Source organism: Scophthalmus maximus, chromosome 16, assembly GCF_022379125.1.
Source record: "Scophthalmus maximus strain ysfricsl-2021 chromosome 16, ASM2237912v1, whole genome shotgun sequence".
Lineage (NCBI taxonomy): Eukaryota > Metazoa > Chordata > Actinopteri > Pleuronectiformes > Scophthalmidae > Scophthalmus > Scophthalmus maximus.
Window position 1 is genome coordinate 1,493,711 of NC_061530.1, and position 18,424 is coordinate 1,512,134.

The 18,424-nt window shown below is 40.3% G+C and overlaps 1 protein-coding gene across 4 annotated transcripts; it reads right to left on the minus strand.

The window, feature by feature from the left end:
- Positions 1-75: 75 nt before the first annotated feature.
- mettl4 (methyltransferase 4, N6-adenosine) lies at positions 76-17,425 on the minus strand. 4 transcript variants are annotated; one of them, XM_035613196.1, is made up of 8 exons: positions 17,007-17,425; positions 15,414-15,479; positions 9,153-9,510; positions 8,779-8,848; positions 7,132-7,306; positions 6,938-7,044; positions 6,758-6,849; positions 76-683 (listed from the first exon to the last, which is right to left on the minus strand). In XM_035613196.1, exons 1-8 carry the CDS (start codon positions 17,235-17,237, stop codon positions 523-525), a joined length of 1,260 nt encoding a protein of 419 aa, XP_035469089.1. In that variant the 5' UTR covers positions 17,238-17,425; the 3' UTR covers positions 76-522. The 4 variants fall into 4 exon arrangements, with proteins under 4 accessions (XP_035469089.1, XP_035469091.1, XP_035469090.1 ...); XM_035613198.1 differs by lacking the exon at positions 76-683 and adding an exon at positions 3,256-3,552; XM_035613197.1 differs by lacking the exon at positions 76-683 and adding an exon at positions 4,791-5,708.
- Positions 17,426-18,424: the final 999 nt, after the last annotated feature.

Genomic DNA, 18,424 nt, shown 5'->3' on the forward strand with positions numbered 1-18,424 from the left:
AATAAGACTAGAAAAGTGCTTATTGACCACTATAAATAGTCAATTTACCATATGTTAAAGCACATTAATAAGCAATTTGGTATGAAACAGTTTTATTAGGATTGGGTAAAGTTTTGAAATTCAGCTCAAAACAACATAAAATCTTCAGAAATCGAAATGATTGATCATCCTCAAGACACATTGTGCCAGAGATTACTCAAATTATTTGAAAAAAAAAGTAAGGTTCAAAACACAGCTTAACAGAAATGCACTTTCATCTCTCCAAAGGCAGCCCTGTAATTAACAACTGTAAAAATGTACCCTGACCCAAAAAGAAATCAAAGGTTCCAGATGAGAATTAAAGATCAAAAGGAACTGGTATAGAGACGTTTTGGCGTTGAATCTCTATTAAAAACAGAGTGAAAGATTAATGTGAAAAGTGTTGAGGATCAGTCATTGGTCCACAGTGGCCGGCCAGTGAAGTGGAGGAGAGGATTCGCCAGGTGTGCTCTTTGCTAGTGTGACTGTGGGTTTGTCCTCATCTTAAGAAATGTCTGCTGGATCATCTGCAGGAGTCAGAGTGAAATAGCTCATGTGCTGAAATTTGAGCACCTCATTGCCCCAGCTGGTCCATCCGGGGTGCAGACTACGAGCAAAAAGCTCCAAGCACATGGCTTCAGCTCCAACGTACCGCTTCAGCACCTCTATGGGAAGGAGCAAATGAGGAAGAGGGATAATCATAAAATCAATAAAATCTATTACAGACAATTCTCAAAAGCAACTATATTACATGGATGTAGCAGAATAAATACTCCATTAAATACTTTTCTTTTAATGCAGTATTGAACATTTTAATGAACGGGTGCCTGCTCTGATTTTGTGTAATTGCGACAGGAAAACGTTTTCAATTCGGCAGCATGAAGTTTTCTTACAATCTGCTGAGCATTTCCTACATTTTTCCCAACAGATATCGTGAGCTGCTCAGTGAGTTGAACAGGGATATTTAGGTTGATGGTTCTGGATCAGAGCTAAAGTATATTTTAATTACGTTGATACTGAATGTAGCAGTAAATTGCTCAAAGTTTCTTCCCCTCTGCAGCCAGACCTATCAACAAGGTCAGAGACCCCCGCTGACAACGACCCCACTTTCCCCTTATTTCTCTATTCACTATGTTTGTTATGCACCAGTCACCAAACAGAATTCCTTGTATGTGAGAACCTACTTGGCAATAAAGACAATTCTAATTCTGATATTTGTTTTCGACCATAATAGTCGATCTTGCACTTCAAGATCCGCTTGTACTGACTAGCAGCATTACACTTTTTTATGGTTTCCTTTAGGCGCTCACAACACATTGTTAAAATAAGGTAAAGCTTGTCTGGTTTAATGTAAAAAAAGGTAAGTGACTTCAAGCTCGAGGCCCTTTTCGCAGGTCCCTGCTTGAAGCCTTTTAATTACGGATTTTTAACTGGTTTTAAATGGCCCATATTTTACACCATTCTGTTGTTTTATTTGAAGTTTTGATATCCTTAAGAAGATACACCGTATTATTTTTTTTTATTACCAAAAAACATCTCAATATGGTTTTTATAGCTCCTCTTTCAGGAGCTCTGCAAAGGACCAAGGCGATTTTGGCCTGTCTAATTAATATTCATGAGCCTCTCTTCTGATTGGCCGATTTTCTGAGCAACGCATGGCCAGGCCAAAACACAGGTAACATGTTGTTGACGACAGGAGAAAAGCAACCACCTCACATATTGCATGAGTGGCGTAACTACTGTCCCGAATGGGGCAGTGAATGGAGTCTGTGCGTAGTGGTGTTTGTCAGCGTAGTAGGAGCGCGAGCGCGCGCGCGAGAGAGAGCAGTAACGCTAACCGATGCAAAATTCATCGGTAACCGGTGGCACAGGCCGCGGCGGAAGACACCGGAGCGATCTGCTGTCAGAGCTGGCTGTTGGAGGAAGCTGTGACTGCGGCGGTAGTCTCCCTGTCGGCCGCTTCCTGGCCATACCCACTGGTCCCTTATGTTCAATGTTCAGTCGTTGGATGTCAGGAAGCTACATCAATGCCTGTGCAATGATGTAGCTTCCTGACATCCAACGACTGAACATCGTTTCCATGACATTTTCTCGTGTTGTTGATAGCTCAGCAACGGATTGATGGGTGGACCGTGCTGGCGGAACGTCTGAAGGCGGTGACTGTGTAGCTGTGACATCACATCCCCCCGGAAGTCCTGACGCCTCGTAAAAAAAAAGCAGCTGCTGAATGCAGGCTGTGTATTTGTCTATTAATTGACCGTTTTGGCACCTTTACGGTTCTTAAAGAGCCCCTATACCTTATTTATTATGAAAAAAGCCAGGAATTCAAAATTTTGACAAAATTTTGACATTTGGGGCCTTTAACTGATATTTTGGTTCTATTATTTTCTTTTATATTATCTTTCTTCTTTTTGTTTTGTCTTGTTTTGCTCTGTGCTGTTTTATTCCTGAAAAGTAAGCGCTATAAATTATTATTATGCTTTCAAGTAATGAAATATATGATCAATTAGTGAAACATGACGGTAAAGCAGACTAAGTTCTCGTCAAACACTCATACTCATGTTTTTCTACTCTTATTAACCACCCATAGCACTTTACAGTAGAAGTTATACAGTTATACAGCGGGGGGTTTTCACAAATCATTCGTACACTGCTGGCACAGCCGTCAAGCACAATTTTGGGTCAAGTGTCTTGGCTAAGGACATTTTCGCATGCGGCCTGGATGAGCTGGGGATCGAAGCATTGCCCTCTGGTTAGTGGTCGACCCTCCCTACCTCCAGCCCACAACCAGTCATCGATTATGTTTCCTATAGAACATATTTCCTGTTGTGGTTTAGTTGAATATAGACATAATTTCTTGGAAACAGGGTTGAATGAGGACAAATATGTACACACACATTAGCTGCAGGTAATGAGATACATGTTACTGACAATGGCTTCTGTGCTCAGAAGCTCAGCAAAATGCCAGAAAATGCAGGGAGGAAGCGTCTCCAAAATATTGGCCCAATGGTGACAAGCAGGCCTTCATCCCATGATAACAACACGCACTTTCACATATGGAACAATCATGGCTGCATGGTTTACAGTAGGCTGTTATGTTTAAGAAAACATTGTGGTTTGGATTCAAAATAAGTTCTTCCTTAAGATTTCAGGACATTCATTTTCAATGTTACAATAATAAAAATGTGGTTAAGATTGCAGAACGTCATGCATAAAAGAAACTACCTGGACAATTAGTTACTTTGAAGCTCTTTATAAAACGTCATCTGACTTTTTTCTTTGCTCCTGTCATAATTACTACAGTTGCTAGAGGTTACCTAATAATAAAACTATGGGACATAATAAGATGCTGCACAGATTAACTATGGGGACAGGTTTTTTTTTTACAATAGGACATAAAAACTGGCTTTACAAATGTTTTATGAGGAAGGAAATGCATTCAACAACAAGGATACACACAATGCAGTGACCCTGGGGCTTTCAGGTGCAGGGGTAAGTGGGATGTTGCCCTTTTTGCCCTCATGGTAATCCAGCCTTGAGAATGACGAGAGATAATAAATGAAATTGTAAATTTTAATAAATTGAAAGTTGGGTTGTAAAATTTCTGCACTGCATCCATTTCTTATGGGAGCACTTTTCTTGTCACTCTGTTATAGAACAGCACTGGCGACTGCCCAACTCCATCACACCATGGAACAGGTTTTTTGATTTGGTCTGGAAGTGACCTTGAGTCTTTAAGTGATGATATTCCAGCAGCAGCACACCTGACAGATACGTTTCACTTCTTCTCCCCCTGTGCTACTCTGTCTGCTCTTGTGCATGCTCAATACACCCTGACACTCGACTCAGCCAACACTTGGGGAGTTAATGAGCTCAAAAGCCTGATCCCCAAACCTATCCAACCTGCACAATGTGGTGTCCTGCCTCCCGTTTTCTCATCCTATACATGTCAGAGAGACAGAGTCACCTAATGGAAAGGCCAAACATGCAGCTCTCTGACTAATTCGGCCCGAATCAGTGACTCAGCTCTCAAAGTTGAACCAAGAATAAAAGGTCTAATTATCCTCTTATCTCTGAAATGGGACATTGTATGAGACTTGCCAAGAAAAGGCCTGAAGCGATGGAGGGTGTTACTTAACTGTTCTTTGACAAGAAACATAATTAGTGTTAGATATTCTTCTAATTGTGTTGTCAAGAACTGCTCAGTTTGTTCAATTACAATACTTATTTCATGGTTTTCATCAACTTTTCCTTGATATACAACTCATCCAATTCCTACAAATCAATTACCATTGTTGGATGTTGTAAATGCCATAGATGTAAATAAAGCTGATATTTTTTCAATTGGATGTTTTCAGTCAATGTAATCAACGACTTTTCAGTGCAAATGCCCTCAGGGTTTGGTTCTGGGTCCCATGTTAATCTTCATATACTTCAAAATGAACATTAGTAGTGAAAAGGTTCAGGTGATGCCACAAACTTGTATGACAGCAAATAACATATAAAATATTTCTTTTTCCCTGTAAAAAGGCGGCCTAATATTTTTACCATAATAAACTCATCTACACTAATTCCCAAATAAAAATCCATTATTTATGCCAATTCAAAATTTCAAAGGAGGTTAAGACAGCAGTTGAGTCTTATTTCTTCCAACAGAACAACATTTCACTCTTGCTGTGAGAGTATTCATTCAAGTCAACAAAAAAAAATTAATTTCCAGTTTACAGTAAAACCAAACAAAGCTTGAATCATGAATGAAAAGCACTAAGGTCTCTGTTGCCCTATGTGTTGAAAGTTTATTATCAGTATAGTTACTTGGTACAATTATTCTTTGAAGCAGTTCTAATCAATAGTTTATATCAACAATGAATGCAATTATATGAATGCAATCATATGTGGTGTCAAACCTAATGATATTCGTCGCTTGATTTGTAGTTCCACTTAACTCTGCTACCCCTTGACTTCGCGCTTAACACATTGGATTAATTTTAGCTCAGAGTTATAGTTTATAAAGTCATAATACATCAATGTTGTGTTTAAATCTTGTTCTGCTGCGCCGGTGTGGTCAAAAGAGCTTAGGCTATTTGTGGAAAATAAATAAGACAGAACAACATCTAATCAAATTTTGGGACCCTTACTCTGCTTAAAAGACTTCACAGATCAAACTTGCAGCAGGACCACATTAATTACATCTTCTTCAGAGGATCCCAAAATGTGGATCAATATTGGGAATTCAAATGCTGTTAAACAAGAAAACTTAATGTTGTAGCTGCCAACTGAACATGCTGGTGCATAGACTACAATCACAGATCACTTTCCCAATCAACAGTAATGGAACCCACACCACTGGTAGTGTGCCTCTTCATGAGATGAATATTAGGAGCAGCCATTTAATCATTTACACCGCACATCTTGTCAGTCAGGGAAGTAACCCCCCCACCTGCCTCCCCTTTTTTTGCAGCTTGACCATCTGGCGAGGAAGTGTTGTATCCGTAGTGGAGTAATGGTGTCCCTTATCTCTCTCCATAGCAACCATGAATGTCCATGACAGTAGCCCCATCCAAGAGGGGAAAAGAAGTGGGTCAGGGTTTCTTAAAGTGGCGAACAAGGGGGTAGTGGCTTCATACTGTCCAGGCTGCCTGCTGGCCCGAGCAGACCTGACATGTGCAGCCAAGTTATACGGATGATAACTGATGATGGGAATAAGAAAGTTCACGGTGCTTAATCTTATAGGTCTGGGGACTTTGACATAACATTTCTGAAATTTCTATCCTTTCATCCTTAAATACTTGATTGCTTTTACTGGCAGATTTTTGTGTCAAGCTCTTCAAATATTTCACGCCACACTGCAATTTACAACTATTACACACAGATTTGAGCCACACCCAATGCCAACAGAACTTCCTCACCTCTTGGAGAACAACAAAAGAGGCATAGATGCTTCTCATTCTAAGCAGTAAGTAGTGCAACTTATTTCAAATACAATGAAAAACAAACACATAAAACATTTAATAATTAGTGAAACTGAATCTCTGTATCTTGTGTATAGCAAAGTGTCACATGGTGTTACAGCTCCACAAAAGCATATTTATGATTTTAATCAATATATTTCAAAAATATCCAGCCAAATTCATGAGGCGCAGGCTTTTCTGCGCTTCTGAAAGAGCAATGACCAACACTGGTCGTGTTTTGCTCTGCGTACTGCACAATAAATCACATTCCCCTGAGAGGGAGGGAAATGACGTCAAGCCTCTCTTATTCATAGTCCCTGCATATTCATTGTCAAGGTCTTACATTGATTCCAAGTAGCAGAATCAAGTCTTGCCACACCACAGTCCTTGAAAACAGGATAAATGTGATATATGTGAAAAGCAGAGGTTCCAGCTCGGAAAAATCCAACTTGTCATGGGTTTCTGCAGTGGCAAGAATGTCTGATATTTCAACTTATGTAATGTGATAAATCATTACTTTTTACTTTGGCATTCTAATTTTCTCATACAAAAACACTCTATAAAACGCTTTATACTGGAAGAAAATCAAAATGGTACATTTCATTTCAGCTATGCAAACCTGAAGAACAGACTTAAAACCAGTGCTTCTGCATCTGTGGTAGCAGGCTGTAGTAGGATTTAGAGCTTATCACTAAAGCTGTAAAGCAAGATAACAATCAGTGATGTTGCAGCATTGCCCTCTGGTGGCACAGTAAAACACAACAGTACATTACTGGGTGCATATTAACCTGAGAGTGAGGGCTTCTGGGAGTGGAGAGCTGATGGGACACTGACAATCAAACGAGAGTCTTCTACAGGAACCTCTGATGTCTTTGAAGAGCTGACAGTAGACAAACAATGTGAGACCAAATATGATTAAGATATATCAGGGGTTATACCATTAACATTCAAACTGAAACAGAAGTCACCTTATGGAGTCATCTGCAGAGGAGCGGTATCGGCCCAGAACAAGCACTTCATATGGCTTCTTGTGCTGAGAATCCAGTGGAAACACAAACTGACCAGATGTGGTCACCTGATAGAAAAGAGAAAACCCTTGAAACATCTGGAATCAAACCAATAGATCAAATCTAAGAGTTATATCTATTCAGAGTTTCTGTACCTTGACCCAAAACCATTCGGCTACAACTTCTATCCCCCAGTGTGGAAACAGCTCATCCCGGACGAAACGCAGATGGCTGGGCCGGTTTGTGACCCACGTGACAACTAAACAGTTTGTAGATGCCAGTAGAGGTATAGGGAGCCGTTTCAGCTGTGACGAGGGCAAAGAACTGTATCTTCAATGAGAGAAATTTAAATAAGAAAAAAAGACAATGAGTGTTAATGCAATCACCCATAACCTTCTCTACTTCAAGATGATTCTTAAGAAGTATATACTGATACAATAGATCAAGTGCTAATGAATGTATTACTGAACTACTGGACTAATTATTTTTTCACATAATAGGCAGTGGTTCCCAGTCTAGGGGTAAGGGACATTCCATGTTTCCAAAGGCAAATCTGAGGGATCTCCAGGTGATAAAGAAAAAAAACTGTTACGTTTGTTAGTTTTAGCCGCACATGCTACTTTAACTACTTTTTCTCTAATGCTGCCCTGAGTTTGACATTTGTGGCTCACAGTGAATTATCTTTTATATTATATTGCAAATAAACTCAATTAACTTCATTGAGTCTTGGTGAGTTTTCCTTTAGCACCATCATCAGATTGAAATTTACAGCACTTTGGAGAAATATCTCTATATCTACCGGATGGATTGGCACAATATTTTTTTAATTTATATATCTATTATTGTTGTTGTTGTTATACACCAAAGACATTTGTGATTTTGAGTGAAATGTTTCAACAATTTTTGATGAAATTGCCATGAAATTTGGTACGCACTACCATAGTCCCCTATCCTGGGACCCAGACTATTTCTTGGAGCTCATTTCATTGGGAAGTGATTTACTCGCGGAGAAAACTTGCCGGTCCAATCACAACCAATTATTTAATAATGAAAACAACCAAGGTTGCCATTAATGAACGAGCATTTGACTTAAAGTACCCGATAATTTCAAATTTCTCCCACAAAAACGACAACACTGGTTCACAGACATTGTGGTCTGCATCCGTTGGTAACACTTCTTTGAAATCGAAAATGCACATGAGGGGAGAGGTCCCAGATTTATACGCATTTGAGTATTGGCAAGAATGTTTTGTGACCTATGGGTGCCATTAATTATGGGGTCACCTTAATGATGACTTTGGAGGAGGCAAGAATGGAGAGCACGGCTGAGAGAAATATGAAAAGCAGGTGCCGTGACTTCTTGGTGGAAACCTACAGACTAGTGCAACAGAGGCTTCCAGCTAACATCCAGATATATAAATCTATGACTGTGTTCAGTCCGACTGTCATTCTGTCGCAAGCAAAACCACAGCTCAGATCAGTATCAATGCTGGAGCTTTACTCTGGTGATCTTGCAGCTCTTGAAACACAGTATCAGGCCATTGAATACCACCCATGGACAAACGTGGAGGACAGTCAAACAGAGGCCTTTTTGTGCTCAATGTGCTCAATTACAAAGACATCAGTTGAGACCAGACTTTCAAAGAACTGACCCTCTTTGCTCTGTCATTGCTTGTGCGGAACAAAATGGGACAAGAAACTCTGAGCGGCATACTCCACATAAAATATGGACTGAGAAGACAAGGCTAATGCTGCAAGGACTTTGTCAAAAAAGACTTACACCTTCTAAAATGCCAAATTACCTGCGACTCCTTTTCACAGACTTGTTTTCCCACGGTGGATCCATAACTATTAAGTCAAACTTTCTTCCATCTGTGTGAAAAAAATGAGCAGCTTAAAAAAAACACAGTGTCAGGCTAGGGAAACATGATTATATGGTTTCACTTGAGATGATGAGAATTCAAACAATCACACTGAGTCAGACTACTACAAGTTAGTCTACACTACAATCACACGACTTTTCTTTACAGGTTTTGTCTTCATTGAATTATGTTACAGCAAGCATACAATGACTAGTGACATGCAGTTGGAAAGTGTTTTGTTATATTTCAGGATATTTCCACGGTATGTCTCTCTCTGATTCAGATTACTGTACTCTTCCTGACATTGTACTCACAGTTGACTAATGGCTGTATTCGTTTGAAATCCGACAACAAGAAGGCTGTGTGCGGTGGTATTACATATTCCTCTCCCATCAGTGTAACCGCTGTGGCCCAGTCCGCCTTGTTCTCTGTGACCCGAGAGAACAGGTCGACATGTGATGTACAGCCAAACTCAGCAACAAGTGACTGAACACAATCCTGTTCCTCTTCATCCACTAGAGGAAGCTCTTTAGCCATTTCACAAAGAGCGGCAAGACTGCATGCCTGGAAGGGAAGAAGCTCTTTAACGGTGTCGGTCCCTCCGTTCAGATGTCCAAGGGATCGGGCAGAATCCACCAAGGACTTAGTTTCCTCTACGATGACGGATCTGATCTGCATCATGACAAAGATGATTGAGTTTGGTTTGATGAACTGAACATACAATGTTTAAAGGATGAGTAGGTGATTTCGAAAATCGTCGCATAATCCGACTCGGTTCCTTCAGACCTCCGTCCCAAGCCCCTCCACACATGAACGCGCACCGCTGCCTCAGTCTGAGTCTTACAGCATCGGAGGAGGAAGACACAAGCGGAGCACAACATGCTAATTGACTGCTCGTGTCTCATTCACAAGTAAGAAAACACCTGACATTATCATAATATAAACGTAAACAATGAGCATGGCTATTGTCGGTGGGCACATTTGTCAAGCTAACATGTTAGTGCTGGGAAATATCATTGAAAATAGAGTTCTGATGCAGTAACTTGTTGCTGGCTAGTTAGCAACAGGCTGCTGCAGGCTAGCTAAAACATAAAAATGGTTAGCAGTTTTACACAGATGTTTGTTTTGAGTTTATATTTTCAAACTTCAGCACATTTCAGCCATTTTGTGACGATGAGACAGCTGCAGCACCTTCGGAGCTTTCTGTCACATCACTGCCCCAAGCTCTGAGTGACGTGACACGAGCCTGCTGCTTCACTTACACCTCACATCAGCAGATGCTGCTCCACCAGGCCGTCCTGTTGCAGGTCAACCTACTTGTGTCTGCCAGAACGGCCCTCAGACGTGGAAAGAAAGTGCTGTGGGCAACTTCATGACCCCCGTGTCCAGGCTGCCACATATGGAGGTTTACATTTTGCACATACGGTATTTTGTGCAATACAAATGTTTATTTATGTTCTGCATAACCTGCTCTATATTGTTGGAATAAAAATATTTTAAATTTTCAAGGCCTTTTCCTTTTACTATCAGCATAAACAATCCAACCATTACATTTACCTCTTTACAAGCCGTACAAATAATTAGAACACAATGTGTCATGACACCTGTTTATTTTTTTGGAACATCATACAATATACCAAATATGTATTATAATATTAGCATAAACAACATATACAACAATGAAGAAACTGTTTGCACAGGGTTTCCTAGCCCTAGTGTTAAAGCTGGTCTGACGGGTCAGGCTGTGCTGTCGTCGACTCTTTAAGAAGTGGTCCTGTAGAAAGAATATCACAATAATAGATCAACATTACAGACTGACAACACTACAGCAGCATTATCTGCAGTGACAAACACAGTTTTCTGTGTCACCTTTTGTGGAAGACAAGTATAATTGATTTAGTGATTTGCTGGTGGACCAGCCACTCTTTCATATATATTTGTGTTATGACTTTGTTTAGATAAATATTGAAGATCATAATAAGTAGTTCTGAGGTTCAGAAAAAAAAAATTAAACAACCCACCTGGCATAAATTTTTACACTTTGGAATTTTTTACAACATTGCCATGTGAATTTTAAAGTAGCTTTTGTACACAAGTATGTTACCACTTCATGTTCAACCTACAGTATCATGAGCCGACTCACCTGGTCCTCTGCTGACCTGCTTCTCTAGCTGTTGACGGGGATCGTCTTGTCGTTGCTCTGGTCCGTGGCAGACAACCTGCAGGTCCTGGACTTCTTCATGTACAACTTGCTGTACCTGGTATAAGAGAAAGGAGGTCAACTTAGTGAAATGTTCATATTAACTTACATTGAGCGGTACTTTTCATTTAATATCCTGCCCGTCGTCCGGACCGTAGTCTGGGAGCAGGGAGACAGTTTCTCTATGGCCCGAAGCTCTGCCTCGCTCCGGGACCTGCCCCTCATTCCCGGCAGCGTGATGAGAACACGGAGACCTCTTGAGGGAGCTTGAGGCGTTGCAGCATTTATTATTGCACACAGACTGCAACATGCACATCAACCGCTACTACAAGCCTCTAGCCACGCACACCGGGCATTGTCACTACGCCTGCTCCACACCCACACACACCCACACGTAACGCTACGTCCCGTTCAGAGCGGATATAGATAAAAAATCAAACGACATTTGCTCATAACGACAGTGATGACACCCGGCGAACACACAGGCAGCTTTAGCTGTAGATACACACAAGCTAACATAGTGTTCAGCTAACTTAGCTAGTGTCCTCCAGCGAAGCTAACTGTGCGCTGCCTGATACACACACAAGCTTCCCAACAGTTCTGTTGGTTACACAGTTCGAGAACATAAACCGCTTCACCCAAATGAAGCAGAAAATTACCTTTCACCCTCTGCTCCTGCCGGAGTTGACGCCAGCGGTGAAGAGCCACACGATGTTGCCTCTGTTCACTCCTCCTGTAGTCTCCAACCTCTTTGAGTCCGTAGTCATCTCCACTGCTCTGTCTGTTGCGACTGGAAGCTGTTGTAGACACTTTCTCTGCCGTTCTGCAACTCTTTTCTTCTTTAGGTCAGTGCAGCAACTCGTCTGCTACCACCGGAGGCGGTGGCAGCAGCTACCACTGGCGGCGGCTCCAGTTGTTTGCCGACGCCGTGCAGGAGACTGGTCATGCGCCCAACTGTGTGGTGAATGAGCGGAGTGCGCGCAGGCAGGAGAAAGCCGGTTCATTCAATCACTCTCTTCTCACCGTCTGGTTGGTCGGGTTTTTTACAGTCCAGCCGCGGTCACAGATGAGGGATTTTTTTCGTTTCAGTGTCGGATTATTCAATGTGTTCATCGCTATCGGCATGTTCGGAGAGTTTCTAGTAATATGACAAAAAGTGCTTCTCATGAAAAACGCTTACCCTACCTTTAAGGTTTTTTGAGACTGTATTTGAAATGCATGAATGGAACTTGTGAGGCTCAGTGTCTTCAGTGGTGGAAAGTAACTAGATACTTGAGTAATTTAGTTTATAAAGTAAATTTCAGGAGCAAATATCCCTTCCGGAAAGGGAAGTTTGGGGCCCCCTACTGAAGCTGCTGCCCCCGCGACCCGACAACGAATAAGCGGTTGAAGATGAGATGAGATGAGATGAATATTTTTTTTCAAATCCCATTGGCCAGACAGAGAGGCTCCCTTCTTGTAAATGGAGGAGCACAATGTTTTGACATGGTCACAAAAGGAAAATTTACAGCAAGACTTAAACTCACTTAGCGACCTTTTGGGGTCAACCCGGCAGTGAATCTCAAGATAAGGATAGATAGATAGATAAATACTTTATTCATCCCAAGCTGGGAAATTCTGGTGTAGGGACAGACAAGTCTAAGTATTTATAGAACAGAGACAAAGGCTTCACTTGGCAGACCCTTACATACGGTTGCAAAATCGATACTTGCATTATCGGGTCAAAATAGAAAAACAAGTACTTAAACTCAATTATATTTTGATGCAAAGAATCTAAAAAGAAAAGTCCAACGATTTAACATTGCATACCACATAAAGATATCGCATTTTTTTAAACTACACATTCTTCTTCCTTGTGAAAATATGCCACCTACATTATCCACAATGCATCTCTGCTGAGAATTTTGCACTCTTAAAAAAGGGGCAGCAGCTCCTATCGGAGCAAATTTATGTACTTCAATTTAATCTTAATCAGTCTCATGATCTCATGACAACTGATAATGAATCTAAACGTACAGTGTAATAGAATGAGTAATTTGAATAGCGCTGGAATGAGAAATGTTGTGATTTGGGTAATGGAGAGACAGCGAGTCCATTTGTTGATAACATTACATGAATTAAAGTCTTTTGATAAAAATAATTGGACTAGACCCTAACAACAAAATCAACCCAGTCATCAACAGCAATAGAAAGGTATTTGCCCGGCCTGAACTCGTGCCAACTCGTGCTGTAGACTCATAACCTGAAACCTAAAGCCCAAAATGATGGAGGCCAGCAGGCTCTCCTCTCAGGCACAATGGATGTCTAATTTTTTGGCTGTGCAGGCGGCTTTATTTCAGACGGGTTGTTGTCGTTATAGGTTATGTCTATACTTGACTCAGTAAATATTTAGAAAAATTGGCATTTGGCCTGGTGGCACAAAAGTCTCAAATATATTTAACAAAGTAGTAGTCAATTTAAGAAAAATAGAAACTTAAGAGCACTGTTTATTTCCTTCGGTTTCAAAAATGTAAGTATAGCACATGGACAGTTACTAAGAACACATGAGAACTAAAGAAAAAACACGCGGGCAAAACATAAAGAAAACTGGAGACTCTGGCACAGAGCCAAAAGTCAGAAAAGGCCTGATCCTCTGGACGTCAGATGTCTGTCTGGGGTGCGGTTACGATCAGTTTAGGGTTTTGGGATGTAAAGGAACAATGATTTTATAGTTTTATGATCAAAATAAGAATAGGCTTTTTGGTTCATTGACATTGCTAATAGTACCATTTGTCTGAGAAATATAGTTGATCAGTGATAGCTTTAAAAATGTATAAAATATTAACATTAAAATAATTAATATTAAATGATAACTAAATCGAAGGTCGGCGGTTCAATCCCAGCTTCCCCTAGTCTGCATGCTGATGTGTCCTTGGGCAAGACACTTATCCCTAAATTGCCTCTTCCATCAGTGTATGAATGTGTGTGAATGTGACTTGTGCTGTAAAGCGCATTGAGTGGTCAATAAGACTAGAAAAGCTCTATGAGTCCATTTGCCATTAACCATGGTCTACAAATGTAAGAGAGGTGTCAAGTTGTTCGTGGGTGGCTGAGGAGTGATGATGTTTAACTCACAGATTATTTGTAAATTGATGTCATATATTTTCAGATATAAGTTAAAGAGAAATTGAGAGGGAGAGAAAGTCTTAAAAGTCTTTATGTGAATGTGCCCTGGTTTACGACCTCTATCTGTGAGATCTTCCCTTGGTCTAATGTTTACGACCTCCATCTGTGAGATCTCCATTTTTTCTAATGCCTTATCTGGGAAGTGAGGGAAAAAATGCACTATTATTGTGTTGGGCCTGGTTTTGGTTGTGGTCCGCTGAATCTTTCCTGACCAGTTCCAAATAGTTCCAAAGTGTTGGCCATCATATATCTTTTTGTCGTGTTGAAAGCCTTTATGTTTAGAGAAACAGGCCTTCCTGTTTCTGACATGGATTTATTGTGGGGCAAGCAGAGGTGAGGAAAGTCTACAAGTCCCAGATCCATATGTCCCAATTTCAGTTGTTTGGAAGCCATGGCTGATGCCAGAGGGGTGATGTTCGCTACATATGTTATGTTAATATTGACTGATCAAGCAGAGATCAGGAGCGAGCTACAGTGGTCGGATGTAGAGCTGCGAAAGTTAATCGATGAGTAATCAAGTAAAAATTCTCTGATTTCAGCTTCTTAAATGTGAATATCATCTGGTTTCTTTGCTCCTCTATGACAGTTAGCTGAATATCTTCGGTGTGTGGACAAAACTAAACATCATCTTGGTTGTTTGGGAAACATGATAAACATTTTCCAACATTTTTTATGACTTCATATGGACCAAAAAAAATGAATTGATTAATCGACAATGAAAACAATCATTAGCTGCAGCCCTAGTCTGGTGAGGTCACTTATTTTTAACTCCAAGATTTTCTTTTCATTTGCAGACTTGTAGTCTTGAGCCCGAACCAAAGCAGAGACAGGTTTTATCACTTGAGGCAGTCGCTGAGACTCCCCCCGCCCCCCCCCCCCCCCCCCCCCCCCCCCAGATGACACAAACACTTGAAGTCACAGTAACGAGGGCAGTCACATGACTTATACTTACATTACATTTCTACACTGTAGTATTTACTACTTTGAAGTAATAAATCTGAGTATTTTTTCCACCACTGATACTCACATTGAATAGCTTCATTTTAAGATTTTGAACTGTTGTGATTAATCTCTGAATGAGATATTTAACTGCAACTATAAAGTTTAATTTCCCCCAGTTAAGTTTTTATATGTGTGACTAATAGATTTCCACATTCAGAGGAAGAGATGTGCAGCTAGGACTTAACTTAGAGAATGAGAATTTACCTACCTTCTCATGGAAGATTTGCGAATCGACTTCTCCCTGGTTGAGTTGACTGTGTTTTCGTTTCCTTTTCTGAAAATCAAATCATAACCATTGCCATGTTATTACATATAATGATGAATGGCAAGCACGTGAACAGAGCAATAAATTCAGATATTTATTCACAAACAAAAATAAAAAATAAAAGAATTTACTCAAAAAGAACTTGTAACAACACTGAAGTATGAAAATCAAATAAATGCTACAGCACTATTTTAACCCTTACACTGACAGTAAAAAAAATGGATTACAGATATTTTTTACTCAAAATCATAATGGAAACATTTTGTAATGTTAAGGCAGTAGAACCCCATTGCTTTATGCCAAACTGATTTGAGGTTGTGAGACTGCCCTATTAGTGAAGCCTGCAGAATAAGTTTGTAGGTAGGTAATGTAGGGTTGACCAAACATCATGCCAGAAGAAGGACAGAAGACTGTAACAGAACAGTGTGAAGTGGAAGAGCTAAATAGAGACAGATAATACAAAAAGGTGACAAAAAAAGTTTTCTGCACAAAATATAAAATAAGGCAACATAGCTTTCCATATAACATCTTGATTTTCCTGCTGGCTAGTTTAGTGGAGTGCTGTGCCTTATGTTCTGAACATGAATTTGCATTTTGTGCAATTATTGGGTTTATGCCAATAAACTGAAAAGCAGAGCAGATCAAAGTACAGTGCACCGCACTGCATTTCAGTCAATTATAATTGGCTACAGTCAATCAGAAATGGCTACAGATGGACAGACAGACAGGTATTCCTGGAATTATAGTAAGATGTTGTTCTGCATAGTTACATGTATTGCTGTTTCACCTGTCACATAGTTTCCAACGGACTAATAAGTCCACGTTCACAGTATTCATTCACCTAAAGGGTGACGTCTGTCTCTGTCCATCGTTTAATATCTGACAGTCAGGTTCATTCTTTGGGCAGCTGCATGAGTTGCCACATACTTATGTTCAATAGTAGTAGTAGTACATTCCTTTTAAGAAATATGTATCACATCCTCTCTACAGATCTGTACTGGGTTGTCAAAGGAAGCCTGACACATCGCAAATCGAGCAACAAAGCTGAATAGAGCATAAAGTCTCTCTCTCTCTCTCTCTCTCTCTCTCTCTAACACACACAATCACACACACACACACAGAACTGACTATGGTTTTGTCAAACATGCTCGTGTATCTTTTTCTTGCAATACTGTCTTCTTCAAACTGACTGAAGGTCATTTCTCATTTAGGTCTGTCTCCAACTCAGAGGCTGTGTGAAAAGGACCAACAAAGGGCCGAATCAAATATCAAAGTTGTTGCCATCAAACTACATCGACCCCCACTACACACTGCAGTGTAGACACTGCAGTGTGTAGTGGGGGTCATTTAGGGGCCCATCAACATATTTTTGAGTGAGGGTCCCTTATGAAGTTATTCCTATTGTAACATAAACTGGAATTACTCAAGTAAAGTATTTTAAAATTGGACTTGATTACATGTACTTGGTTACTGTCCACCACTGGTATAGAGTGATTTTCTGCACCCATGGCATGAGCCTCATGGACCAGGATTTACCTTCGCTACTTTGTTTGTTTTCTGCTGCATATCCGAGTTTCCTCCATCCACAGTCGCAGTGGCTTTCACACTGTCGTGGCTTTTTGAAATTTGAAAACACTGCCTTTTGAAATGACACTTGATATGCGACTTCTGATTATCTCTCCATCGGATGCAACGCGAATACTCCTGATCAATGAGCGAGCATGCATCCAACACCCAGCCTCGGCTGCTCTGGACCACCACAGCCATCGTGAAACTGGTCGGTTACACTTCTAGCGATCAGATGTTTCATCCAGCTCGATTCTGTTCCAGTGTAACGAGTCCAGCCGAAACCAACAAAAATGTGCCCACACGACCTGTGTTCTCGGAAAACGATACCTAAAGAACAGCCTGTCTCAAACTCAACAGCATAGCCACTGATACTTCGCGGAAATAGAAACTTACGGTGTAGGTCCCTAACGCACTTCCGTAGAATCCTTGCTGCCTTCACGTAGTGTTGGTAAAATGGAAAGCTCAGTAAAATAACTTTCCGACTTGACGATTTATTACAATATAGATCTGAGGGGATTGAGTTAGAATTTATTTTTGCCGTAACCGTAGCTGTGGTGCATTTGCAGGATTTATACAAGAGTTAAACACGCTTGGCTCTTCGGAATTGCGATTTAAACGACATAACATGAACATAGCACAGGGGGACACCAAATGTACGGCCTGTGTAAAGATCAGTAGACATTTTGTCTGTTGTTAGCAATTGTCTAACTTGTCCTGGCATGCCCCTTCAGAAGAGACAGCAAAACTCTCCAACGATTCGTACCACTCAGTAACGTCGACAGAGGAAGCACCTAGTAAAAACAATCACTGTCAAACCAACCCCGACTTTGTTTTGAGTTACGTGCAATGGGTATTACGGTAAGAGCGCATACGAAGTGATTTCACAATAAAAGCAATGTTTCAGTGAACGTTCATTAAATTAATCAGTCAACCTATTATGAATACATATATACTGAAATACAGAAACGGAACAAATGAATGAATATTACATAATAACAAGTGTCATAAATGATCTATTTCCTTAATATTCCTTTAATTTTGAAATTATATTTCTGAATATCGTATTGAGGGTAAGGGTTAGGGGAAGGGGGTTTATGTCAGTCTGAAGTGGAACTTGTCTGTGGAACAGGACGTTTTGAAATAGTATAAATATTTAAAAAAAATCTCATTCATGACATTTGGATTATTTTCTAATGGTCATTGATTTTGTTGAATTTTCAATTTCAATGATATACTTCTGTATATATCCGTATGTAGCCCCATGTATTAATGATAGGCTGACTGATCATCTGATTGATTAATTGAAGTGATCGTCTGCCAGAAACTGATTTCTATCCTTTTTGGCAGGTATTACACTGTGTTTTATGTCTTGTATGCCCATTAAA

Bases quoted from the DNA above. Each gene is read 5' to 3' on its own strand.
- mettl4 (XM_035613196.1), bottom strand. From the start codon at position 17,237: ATGGCTGTGGTGGTCCAGAGCAGCCGAGGCTGGGTGTTGGATGCATGC. The intron at 8,849-9,152 runs GTGAGTACAATG...TTTTTCACACAG, and splicing joins AATACAGCCATTAGTCAACT to ATGGAAGAAAGTTTGACTTA. The intron at 7,045-7,131 runs GTACAGAAACTC...CTTTTCTATCAG, and splicing joins CCGAATGGTTTTGGGTCAAG to GTGACCACATCTGGTCAGTT.